At 41.8% G+C, this 12,762-nt stretch overlaps 1 protein-coding gene across 1 annotated transcript in view; it reads left to right on the top strand.

The window, feature by feature from the left end:
* Positions 1-9,904, top strand: part of PGBD1 (piggyBac transposable element derived 1) — a 29,024-nt gene extending 19,120 nt beyond the window's left edge. The window contains exon 5 of the mRNA XM_004474188.5: positions 1,426-9,904. Coding sequence (XP_004474245.2) covers positions 1,426-2,986 — 1,561 coding nt within the window. The 3' untranslated portion in view covers positions 2,987-9,904. The remainder of the gene's footprint in view (positions 1-1,425) is intronic.
* Positions 9,905-12,762: the final 2,858 nt, after the last annotated feature.

The following is a 12,762-nucleotide window of genomic DNA, read 5'->3' on the forward strand; positions in this document are numbered from 1 at the left end:
GAGACATGTTATTGTTTCACATAAAAACAATTCTGAAGGTAGTCTGTTTATGTTTGGTGCAGCCGCTCAACCTTGCCAAAGATCCAGCCACCCACCCCACACACACACTTCCTTGTATCACTCTTCTACCCATTCCCCACTCCCATTCCCTTCCCCTAGCATGTTGGATTTAATGTGTATCTATTATTAATATGTAGTTATGTAAAATATGCTCTTTTGTGTGCATGTGTTCTAAATTTTTAAAAATAGTATTCATAGATATTGTTCTGTTTTAGTGTTTCACTCAGCATGTTTTAAGATCCATCTATATTTCTGTGTAAACACTTATTCCTTTGTTTATAACTGTTGCATAATGTTCTTTGATGTATTTCCACCATATTTTGCCTCAGTGTCCCCAAAGATGATTGTTCAGATTGCCTTCACCTCCCCACCAACATGAGTGGTACTACAGTAAACATCCTCAAACCTGTCCCTGTGTGAGAATTTCTTTGGGATAAATACACAGAATTGCTGGGTCATAGATGTGCTTATGCTAAATTTAATTCAGTACTGCTAAACAGAGTTCTCCAAAGACTGTACCACCTACATGTCCACAGCAGTAAAGGAGGGTTCGTTTATCTCCACATCCCCTTCGACAGTCGGTGTTATTCAACTTCCTTATTATGAACCCCATAGAAATCAGTTCAAACACCCTGTCCACCACAAAAGTGCACAACTAGGAGAGGCTAAATCCTTCTATTTTCAGAAATTCTCTGAGGGGGCCCTGTACATAACAACTCTCTTCCTTGTCCAAGTTCAGAACCAATTGACAGACACACAAGCATCAAACAGTTGGTGCTGAGAACCTCAGCTTTATTACTGACAGAAGCTGGAGAGGCCAGAGGCAGAGGCAGAGCTCAAAGGCAGAGCTCAATGGACTTGCACTGGCAGAGCTGGAGTGCCTTAGACTTCCCCTGGCATGGGCTTGCCTTTCACAACTTGGGTAAAAGGAGCAGAGAATCTCCTAAAAATGCGCAGTTCCATCTTCCAGGTTCAACAATTAAATGAATTATGAGGAAGGAGTGACAAGTGAGGAGGGAAACCAGAAATGCTAAGTCTAGCTAAAGTCCTCCCTGTAGGAAAATGAGGAGGGAAAAGTAAGTAACCCCCCAAAAGATGGCTTAGGCTATGGAGGGTTTATTATTTATGAGAGAACAAGTCAGGATTTTTTTAAAAAATTTTTTGTGATTTTTATTTTCGTTGGCATCGATTTAACTTCTATAAACTTTTAATTTGGAATAGTTTTTAATTTACTGAAATTCGAGAGAAAATATCACTCTGTTGCCTACTTGCTCAATGTTTTGTTTTTGTTTTAATTTTTTTTAAGTTAAAAGATCACACAAAAAGGTCAGGGTTTTTATAGCATGTTTTTTTTTATCTTTCCAGAGAGTGTGCACCCCAGGTGCCTTGCAGTACTTCTGTCCCTTCCAAAAGGACAGTCACACACCTGAACACTTTGAAGGATCCTCACCCTAGCGACTTGTGGGCCAGGATGCACATTTTATCCCTGGAATACGCTGCAGGAGACATCACCCGCAAAGGGAGGAAGAGAGACAAAGCTCGAGTGAGCGAACTGCTCCAAGGCCTCGCGTTTTCTGGTGACTCGGATGCAGGAGAAGATAACGAGCATGAGATCCAGGCAGCTCAGAAGAAACTGAAGGTGTCAAGTGTTCCAGAGAAGAACTGGACCAGAAGAGACATTAAACCCAACTTTCCAAACTGGTCAGCACTGGATTCTGGACTTCTGAATCTCAAGAGTGAAAAGCTGAACCCAGTAGAGCTCTTTGAGTTATTTTTTGACGATGAAACATTTAACATGATTGTCAATGAAACCAATATTTACGCTTCTCAGAAAAATGTCACCTTGGATGTCACAGTTCAGGAAATGAAGTGTGTATTTGGTGTCCTGCTTTTCAGTGGAGTTGTGAGGCATCCCAGAAGGGGAATGTATTGGGAAATCTCTGATGCCAGTCAGAACCTGGTCAGAAATGCAATTAGAAGGGACAGATTTGAATTAATTTTCTCATACCTACATTTTGCAGATAATAATTGCCTAGATCAAAAAGATAAGTTTACAAAATTGAGGCCTCTCATAAAGCAAATGAATAAAAATTTCCTCTTATATGCTCCCCTGGAAGAATATTACTGCTTTGATAAGTCAATGTGTGAATGCTTCGATAGTGGCCAATTCCTGAATGGAAAGCCTATTAGAATTGGCTATAAAATTTGGTGTGGTACAACCACACAGGGTTATCTGGTTTGGTTTGAGCCCTATCAAGAAGAATCAACTGTGAAGGCAGATGAGAATCTTGATCTCGGTTTAGGTGGAAATCTGGTGATGAACTTTGCTGATGTTCTTTTGGAGAAAGGTCAGTATCCCTATCACCTATGTTTTGATAGCTTCTTTACAAGTGTCAAATTGGTGTCAGCCTTGAAGAAGAAGGGAGTAAGGGCAACGGGAGCAATTCGTGAGAACAGGAGTGAAAAATGTCCCCTTATGCCTGCAGAACATATGAGAAAAATGCAGAAGGGGCATTTCGATTTCCAAGTGGAAGAAAATGATGAAATAATTTTGTGTCGTTGGCACGGTGATGGCATTGTCAACCTGTGCTCCAATGCTGTAGGCATAGAACCAGTAAATGAAATAAGCTGCTGTTTTGCCAGTGATGAGGAGCTCCTTTCGATAAATCAACCATCCATAGTGAAACTGTATGGCGAATGCAGGGGAGGTGTCGCTAAAATGGATCAAATCATTTCCAAATACAGGGTGAGAATAAGAAGCAAGAAATGGTACTCGCTTTTGGTGAACTACATGATTGACACAGCCATGAACAATGCATGGCAGCTACACGGAGCCTGTAACCCAGGAGCCTCTCTAGACCTCTTGGATTTTCGAAGATATGTTGCACATTTCTACTTGGAGCACAATGCTAATCTGTTAGATTAATGTAGATAAAGGCACAATTCAGACATTAACAAGACACAGCTACACATTAGATTGTACTCATCCAAAGCAAACCTGATGTATGTAATGAAATAACTATTTTTTTAAAATGAAACATATATAGTTTCAAAGACTATCGTAGCAAATAATGTTAAGAATTTACCCCTAAGAATGTTGAACTCAAGTTGGTACTTTTCTTGATGTCTAATTTTGGTGTCAGACACTTGGGTAATAATTTTAATTGTTTACATTGTGCATTTAAAGAATGAAATCTTGCTTTTTTTTTTGTAATTGTCTCTGGAGAATGCCGGTTTTAAAATGCAGGCAGTGTTATAATAGCCATAGAGTGCACTGAATCCATAGTCCAAAACTGAAACAGATACATGAGGTAAGGATGATCTAAACATCTAAAGGATAAAGGATGGACCTTCATCCATCCATGAAGGTCTGGAGATAACCATCATGGAGAGAAAAAGAGGACACCGGCATGAGCTTGTTATCTGGCAGCCGTGGGAAAGGGACATCCTGAATAGACTTTGGCATTTAAAAAGAATGTAAGGAAGAATGCTTTAGGGAAAGACCTGGGCTGTGGTCAGGGGTGTCAGTGGTCTGATGCCAGGCGAGGTGCCAAGTAGGAGCAACCTGTAGTAGTATCAGGTAAAAAAGGCAGAGGAGGAGGTGATGGGCCTATTGAAGACATAGAAAGGCATGCTGAAGGAAAATTGCTAAGAAGTAAAGAAGGGCAAATTAATCAGATGAATTGGAGGCCATCCAGAGGCCCTTGACCAAAGCAGCTAAGGAGATGAAGAAGGCACACAAGGATAGACTACACAGTGGCCTCATAGTCTTTTTACAGTTAAGTTGTAAAAGGATTTAATAAATGAACTGCTTAAAAAGTGGTATAGAGCTACAGAGGGAATTATAGACATTTTTAAGACAGTGAGAAGACAACCGCAATTCCTCTGGCAAAGATGAAACACCAGCCTGGAAAGAATTCTAGTTTCATGACTAGCGTGAACAACAAGCCAGTAGAGGGGAGTTTGTGATAAATCAGGACGGAAAGTATTGTGCTGAAGTTGGACTCTGAATCTTGGGGAGCCACAGTCAGTACTGACAGAACCCCGTATAATCATTCTTTGTCTAAGGCTGTGTAGTTAACAAAGAAGATGACTTTTTGATCCATGAACTTTTACATGTATGCATAAAATCTAAATTTTCAAATTTAGGAATCATTATTCCCAATTGTGCGTGTTGACCACCAGTTTCTATCTGAATGTGTTTAAGTTACGCACATGTTCCTAATTCCCTTCAGCAGAAAAACAGCACTGAACTGAAACCCAAAAAACACAAATTGCCGCAAGCAAATAAATGCTGTTGAATCTATGGAAAGTCAAAGGGAAAAAATATGGATGTGGTTTTCTAATTATTCTTTTTCTCCACATCGTAGGTTCAAGGAAGCCCAAGAGTTGGGGAGGGAAGCTAGGTGGTTGACAGAGAATTAGAATAGTGTATGAGTCTCACCTGGCATAAAGGCAAGGCATCAAGGGAAAAGCTGGTAGAATGGAGGCAATAAAGATTTCAGCTTTGAGGTACAGATCCACAAGGACAAAACTAAAGTTTGCTGGGCAGATGAGGATATGCAGATTAAGATCTGGGATTTCCCAGCCGGGCAATGAGGACAAGGGGTGAGATATCAGGCAGCTTACATTTTCTTCTAGTGCCAAAGAACTGAGTTCATAAGTGAGCATATGACTGGAGAAAGGAGAATGTAAGGTACTGGACATATAAAGCCGAGGTGGATCTGGGAAAATTTTAGAGAAAAAGGTCAGAGGGCAAGAATGGGCAGGATGATGAAGTACAACAGCGCCCAGGTACTTTGTTACTTAAAGATGCAGGTTTCAAGGCCAGTGGGCTGTGAGAAATCATTGTCCCAAACTCAATTTGTCAGTGGAAGTAGCCTTATGATAATTTTAGCCCAAGGCAGGTTGTTTCAGCTGTGGTTTCCCAATCATCTAAAATCCCTAAGGGATTTCTTCCAAAGTTGTCCAGAATCTAGATGTGTGCTCTGCAGAGGCCATCCAGGGTTTTCTACCTCTTCCTAGTAACACTTGAATTTCAACATGGCTACTATTGGTTGTCATCTCTGAGGGGAGTCACCTGAGTCAGTAACAGAATTAGGCAGATGAGAGCAGGGAAGCTGTAATTGACAAAGGAGATTCTTCAAAAGCATTAAGGCTTGGTTATTCCCTAATCTCCAGGGCAGGGGAAGAAACAACCACCAGGAAGATTTCCCAGAGGTGACTCAAGGCCCAAGGGAATTCTGGTAGCAGAAATGCCTAAAGGGCTGTCTGCAGATTTCCTGGTGTGAAAGAGTCTTTCCTGGCAGGCTGAATTCCTGATTCTTTGTGATGCTGATTTTCTCCACCTTGACTTGCAAAACCTTTTCCTGTACCTCATGGAACTGGTGTGGCCACAACTGGGACTTCCTTTGGTTCTCCAGATAGTCTGAACCTTGATAATTTATTAACGGGTTCACTCTGCCTGGAGTCTGAGATTCAGAAAGACTCCTGTAGTAGTTTTATATGGTAATGAACTAAAAAAATAGATATTGGATTATGTTTGTAATCTGGTCTGTACCTGGGCGTGATTGAGTTATGATTGGGGCTTTGATTGGGCCATGTCATTAGGGCATTGAGTCCCCACCCCTTGGCATGGCAAAGGACAGATTTGAGGGTTTCTGATGTTGGAGTTTTAATGTTGGAATCTGATGCTGAAGTCTTAAGCTGGAGCCCTGGGAAGCAAGCACACAGAGGAAAGAGAAGCAAGTCCCAGGAGCAGAGGACCTGAGCCAGGAGAACACAGAGGAATAGAGAAGGTTCCTTAGGGCAGAAACCCCAGGGAGAGAGACAGAGCCATTCACCTGATAGTCTACAGCTGACCTCTTGGAGCGAGGCAAAGTCTAGAGAGCCTGATAGTCTACAGCTGACCTGTGGAGAAAACAGAGGAGCTGAGCCCAGAGGAACCCAGGAAGCCTGAACCCTGGCAGCCATCGGCAGCCATCTTGTTCCAACATGTGAAAATAGACTTTGGTGAGGGAAGTAACTTAAGCTTATGGCCTGGTATTGTAAGCTCCTACCCCAAATAAATACCCTTTATGAAAACCAACCAATTGCTGGTATTTTGCATCCGCACCCCTTTGGCTGACTAATAGAACTCCAATTCAGCATTTTCAGGGATATTCCTAATTTTAAGAATGAGATAAATATATATACATCTACATAATTATATAATAAATATAAACACACACACATATGACAAGGGATTAGTATCTAGAATATAAAGAAATTCTACCCACTGATAAGTAAAAATTTTTTTTTAAAGATTTATTTCTCTCCCCTCTCCCCTCCCACCCCGGTTGTCTGTTCTCTGTGTCTATTTGCTGCGTCTTGTTTCTTTGTCTGCTTCTGTTGTTATCAGTGGCACGGGAATCTGTGTCTCTTTTTGTTGCGTCATCTTGTTGTGTCAGCTCTCCGTGTGTGTGGCACCATTCCTGGGCAGGCTGCTCTTTCTTTCACGCTGGGCAGCTCTTCTTACGGGGCACACTCCTTGTGCGTAGGGCTCCTCTATGCAGGGGACACCCCTGCGTGGCACACAACTCCTTGCGCGCATCAGCACTGCGCATGGGCCAGCTCCACACGGGTCGAGGAGGCCTGAGGTTTGAACCACAGACCTTCCATGTGGTAGACGGACGCCCTAACCACTGGGCCAAGTCCGTTTCCCTGATAAGTAAAATTTTAAAAGCTCAAAAGAAAACTGTCCAGGAAACAGATTTGGCTCAACTGATGGAGCATCCACTATCATATGGGAGGTACAAGGTTCAAACACAGGGTCTCCTGGCCCATGTGGTAAGCTGGCCCATGCACAGTGCTAATGCATGCAAGGAGTGCCGTGCCACGCAGGGGTGTCCCCCATGTAGGGGAGCCCCATGCACAAGGATTGCGCCCTGCAAGGAGAGCCACCCCACATGAAAAAAGCGCAGACTGCCCAAGAGTGGCACTGCATGCATGGAGAGCTGATGCAGATTCCTAGTGCCACTGACAAGAATACAAGTGGACACAGAAGAACACACATTGGGGGGGGGGGGGGAGAGGGGGTATAAAAAATAAAAATCTTAAAAAAAAAAAAATGGACAAAGGCTATAAGTAAAGAATTCACCAAAGGGGAGATGCAAATGACCAATAAATGTATAAAAAGATGCCTAATTTTATTAGTACTCAGGGACTAAAAACCAAAATACCATTACACATCTCACAGACCCACAAGTATGTAAAAGTTTGCTATTGACAGAGTATTGACAAACATATGGGATAATAACCATATTCTATACCAGACTGGTAGAAATATAAATTGGCCAATTTGGAGGGACTTTAGTAGTAGTTATTAAAATTTAAAATGCACATATGGTGGGATATTCTAATTCCTTAATCCCACTATCCTTGAGAACTTGGATTCTTGAGACAGGGGAAAGGTGTGGTTACAAAAAATTGTGACTTCTGTCTTGCTGGCAGATGCTCTCCCTTGGGGGTGCTGATAAAACAAGCTATTATGTTAGAGATGCCTGCTTGGAAAGGAACTGAGGGTGTCCTCTGGCCAACAACCATCAAGGAACTGAGACCTTCAGTCCGACAACCTTTGAGGAACTGAATTCTGCCAATGACCATATGAGCTTAGAAGTAGATCCTTCCCTAGTCAAGCCTTCAGATGAGATCCCCAGCCCTGGAAGCAAAGGACCCAGCTAAGCTGTGGCCAGATTCCCGACCCATAGAAACTGTGAGATAGTAAATGTCTGTTGTATTAAACAACTAAGTTTTGAGTAGTCTGTTACACAGCAATAGATAATTAATACAGGGGGTGATACAAATGTAAGAGTAAAAACCCCAGAGTCATGAACTTGAATTGGAAATACAATATATATATTCCCTAGTTCTTACCATTGAAAAGAATTGTAAACAATGAACAGCTCTACACAAGTACTCAATTTGAGGTCTTGAAATTTCATTTCCACAAAAATAACCTGGGACTCCTTGGAGAAGTGGCTGACTGACTCCAGATCTAAGGCAGGAGGTGTATGATATGAACCTGTAACATCTTATCACACCTTACAAGGAAGTTCCTGACTACAAGGGTCTCAGGAGCCAAGTTGAAGAGCTGCCCTTGGCCAAAGATGGCAAATCTGAGCATCAATAAAGATGACAATAATGGATTAAAATACTTAAAATATATTTTTATCTGTGAGTCCATAATTTCTGAAAATTGGTCACCATTGGACAATGCTAAAAAACCAACTCAGCATTTTGGAAAATGGTCAATAAAGGTAAGCAATCAAGCATGTATCCTGCTTTTTTCCATATAAACTAAACCACTTGGTAACCATATAGATGATAAGGAAAAGTTCCTTTTAATAGATGTATTTCTACTTGTGAATAAAGAAGGAATGATAGGATATCACCATTCTGCCACCACCAATGAATTAATGGATGTAGACACTGCTCATTAATGGCTGCTAACATTACAAAAAGGGAAAACCAGACAATCCTTACTCATGGAAGAACACACCATAATGAAGTGGTTTAGCCAAAGAGGTTGACCCTAACTCTGAGCAAGGCTCTAGATTGAACTACCAATTCACAGGAAATAAAAGAGGACAACAAAACATTTTAAACTACATTATAGGGATATATTAATGAAAATGCACACTGTGGGAAACTAAGGGGTAGAAAAAGTTTTTGGGTTGTCATTTTTCCCCTAATAAATATAATGCAATGAGGAAAAACGATGAAAGGGAAACCCTAGATTAAAAGTGCTATATAAGATATATCAGCCAAGCACACTGTGTGGACACTATGGGGATTCTGATTCAAACAAACACATGTAAACAAATTATAACATTAAGAATTGGAAATGTAAATGTCTACTGGGTATATAATGATATAGTAACTTAATTTTTCATTGAAGTATTATGAATATGTTTTAAAAGAGTCTTATTTGTAAGAGCTACATAATAAATATTTACAAGTAAAATAATATATCTGGGATTTGCCTCAAAATAAGGGAAAAAAGAAAGTGGATGGGGATATGTGAGAAACAATAGGCCATGAGTTGCTAACTGTTGAAGGCTGATGGGTATGTAAGGGCTCATTATTCTATTCTCTCAACTCATTGGATGTTTTAAATTCTTTGTAATAAAAACTTTAAAAAATGTACATAGGCTATGGCCCTGCCTTAACACTTGTGGTCAAGAAAGCATGTTTGAGACTGGTCACTGCATTACTGTTCCTAATAGTGAAAAACAAGACATATCCTCAATGCCTATTAACAGGAATATTGTAAAACTCTGCTCTGAATTCTAACTGGGGTAACTGTTAAAAAGCAATCCATTTATATAAAATGTAAAAATAAATCAATTTATAAAGATGAAATTGGATTAGTGGTTATGCAGGGTTAGGGAAGGCATGCTAAGGGGTGTGGAGTCTTTCTTTTTGGAGTAGTGAAATAATTCTAAAATTTTTTTGTGATAATGAATGCATATTGTGATTATACTAAAAACCACAGATTATGCTCTAAATAGATTGCATGGTATGTGAATATATCTCAATAAAACTACTTAATAAATAAATAATTGTGCAAGAATAGCCAGAAATAGCAGCAATGTACAGCAGGGGAAGTTTGAGAGGTGAAGAATTTTCTCATTTTCTGTTTTTTATTAATATTATTGAAATAATGAAAATGCTCTAATAATGATTGAAGTGATGAATGCACAACTATGTGATTACACCAAATACCATTGACTGTACACTTTGGATGAATTGTTGCTTTATTAATATGTATTAATAAAGTTGATTTGTTAAAAAAAAAAAAAAAGGAATTCATTGATGTGGCTTCCATGGGTAGAGAAAGCAAATCAATGATCAAGCAGGCTTTGCCTTATCTGAATGGGTTCTACAGCACAAGCCCTGTGACCTTGGGCAAGTCACTTCACCTGTGTGCCTCAGTTAACCCTTATTTAAAATGCTATTGATAATAATCATGTTTACCTCAGTGTTTGAGGAGTTAAAACATGTAAGCAATTATCACAGTGCAAGGTGCATGGAAAGCTCTACAGAAATGTTACCTATTTACTCCTGAAATGTGGACTTTTATCCAGAGATGGTCCCTAGTAACCCCACACTGTGCGCTCAGGTCACTTGGCAGCTTCAGCCCCAGGCCAAAGGCACTACCGCTGTCCCCTCTCGCCCTGGGACGCACCCTAGACCTGGCAGAGCTCAGAGAGACGCTTCCAAGGCCGAGCCCTTCTGACCAGGGCAATCGCTGGACCGCGGACACACACACCCCACGCGTGGATGCCCCTGCTCCTCTCTAGGCAGCTCGGAGGCTGGGGCATCTCACTGACTTCCGTGATATGGGCCCCTCCAGGGCAAGGATACAAACAGGTGTCTGTTCCCCTTCCCCTGCCTCCCAATTCCTATCCCCTCCTTCGCCCCAAAGTGGACTTTGCATGCTCACCCATATCGCCCTACCTTCTTTAAAAAACAAAAAAGCACTTTTATTGATATATAAATAAAGCATAAATCCATCCTAAGTGTATAATCAATGGTATTTGGTATAAATAAATAGTTGTCACTTTACCTTCTGAGATCTCTTCCACCTACCTCCGTGTCTTTCCACAAGTGTAGGGAGAGGTTGAAATAATTTGCAACTTGTTCACAGTCACAAGGTTAGAAAGCAGCCATCAGCAGTTATCCTGTGCTCTTTCCCAGCCCCTCTTTCCAGAGCCTTTGCACCTCTGCGCCCTAACTACCCAGCCTCTCACACAACCGTTAACATCACCTGGCCTTCTGGAATTCTGCCCATTTCTTCTTCTTCATATCAATAGGTTATCTGCCTGTTGGGAATAGAATTGTGTCCCCCACAAAAGATAGGTTCAAGTGTTAATCCATGCTCCTGTGGGTGTGAACCCTATTTAAATAGGACCTTTGAAGATGTTCTTCATTTGTGAGTAGATCTTCAAAGATCCTATTTAGATGAAGTGGGCCTTAAGAGAGGAAATTCAGAAGCAGTCAGAGAAAGAAGCCAGAAATCAGAAACAGGCAGGGTGGAGGGAGAAATATGGCCATGTGATGGAGGATTGCCACCACCAGGAAGCTACTGACTCTGGGAGAAAGCTCGGCCTTGCCAACATCTTCATTTTGGACTTCTAGCCTTCAAAACGGTGAGACAATAAATGCTTGTTGTTTTAACCAATGCACTGTGTGATTATTTGTCATAGCAACTCTGGCAAACTAAAACATAGCCCCTCCCACCTCCAACGCTTTCAGTCGTTCTTTGCCTCCATCTCCCAATACATTCTTTTTACTGGCCTAACTGAACTGGCATGTTCGTAAATTCTTTTATGTGACAGAGCCAAGAGCCTAGAGGAATCCAGCACTTTCCCATCTTCAATAGCACTGGGTTGACACCCTCTCCTCCAAATCCTCACTCAAATGTTTCTCAATGAGGCTTTCCTAACCACCCTATATAATTATGAACCTTTGCTCCCCCTTTTCCTATATTTCCGAAGTACTTTATCACCATCTAATGTTCAGTATAATGTACTTCTAAGCTTATTGTTCATTGTTTTCTCTCCCACTAGAATATGAACTCTGTGAGGGCGGGACCTCCATCTGCTCTGTGCACCAATGTGTCCCAAGCCCCTACGATGGTGCCAGCTGGCCCAGAGCAGGTGCTCAGTGAATACTTGATGATGGACCGAGCACTCCTCCCATCTGAACTCTCCTTCTCTAGGTCACTTTTGGTACTCCTCTGATCACCAGCAGTGAAAATACTTCTTATAACTATCAGTGAGGCTGAATGCAGGGAAGTAGCTACTGTGACACTTTGGACCAGATCAGTAAAATGGATCTGAAAAAAAAAAAAGAACATTTCCAAATTCTCCCTTTAATTTTCTTTTTACTGCAGGCTTGCCCTCTTAGGTCTTTCTTCTTCCCTTTTCTCTTCCCTCTCCCTCTCTCGCCCATTTGGGAGGCTCCTCCTCCCCTTTACTTTTATCCTTTACTCTCTGGCCTCTATTTGTGGCTACTTTCTCCTCTGTGCATTTTTCTTTGCCTTTCTGTACAGGTGAATGAGCACACGGTTGCGATCACAGAAAGGATGAGCCAGAATTAAAGGTAAGTGTGGCATGTGGTAGCGCCCTAGGTAAGGACCCTTCAGCTGGGACCTTGTCTCTGTGGCCTGAGGAGCTCAGTGATTCCCAAAGGCAGTGTGGGGTGAGGACTGACAGGTCTGTAGTGTGCTCATAAACAGGCAACGGCGCCTTTCCTCTCTGGGTGCTCACATGAGGAAGAGTGGGGGAAACAGCAGAAGCTCTGCAGCAGCAGCTTTTCTCAAAAGCAAACCTTTATAAGTACTGTTCAGACTTCTTGGGGAAAGATTTGGCTGGATTGGCCAGCCAGGGCAGAGGACTCTGCCTTGTTGCCCAAACCCACCTCAGCATACCTGCCCGCTGTACGTCACTGGCATCTCACTGCTCTCAGGGTGGGCGGGCAGTGGATCACTATGGTGCAGAAGGTTGCATGTGGAAGAAGGCTGGGAAGGGAACTATGATTTTCTTGGTTTCTCAAGAATCAGAGCTGACTGGGGCCTTGCTCTTCAAAGTGTGGTCCATGAACCAGCAGCACCCCCGGAGCTTGTTAAAAATACAGATTCTCCATTCCGACCTTGTG

Source organism: Dasypus novemcinctus, chromosome 22 (assembly GCF_030445035.2).
Source record: "Dasypus novemcinctus isolate mDasNov1 chromosome 22, mDasNov1.1.hap2, whole genome shotgun sequence".
Classification (NCBI taxonomy): Eukaryota; Metazoa; Chordata; class Mammalia; order Cingulata; family Dasypodidae; genus Dasypus; species Dasypus novemcinctus.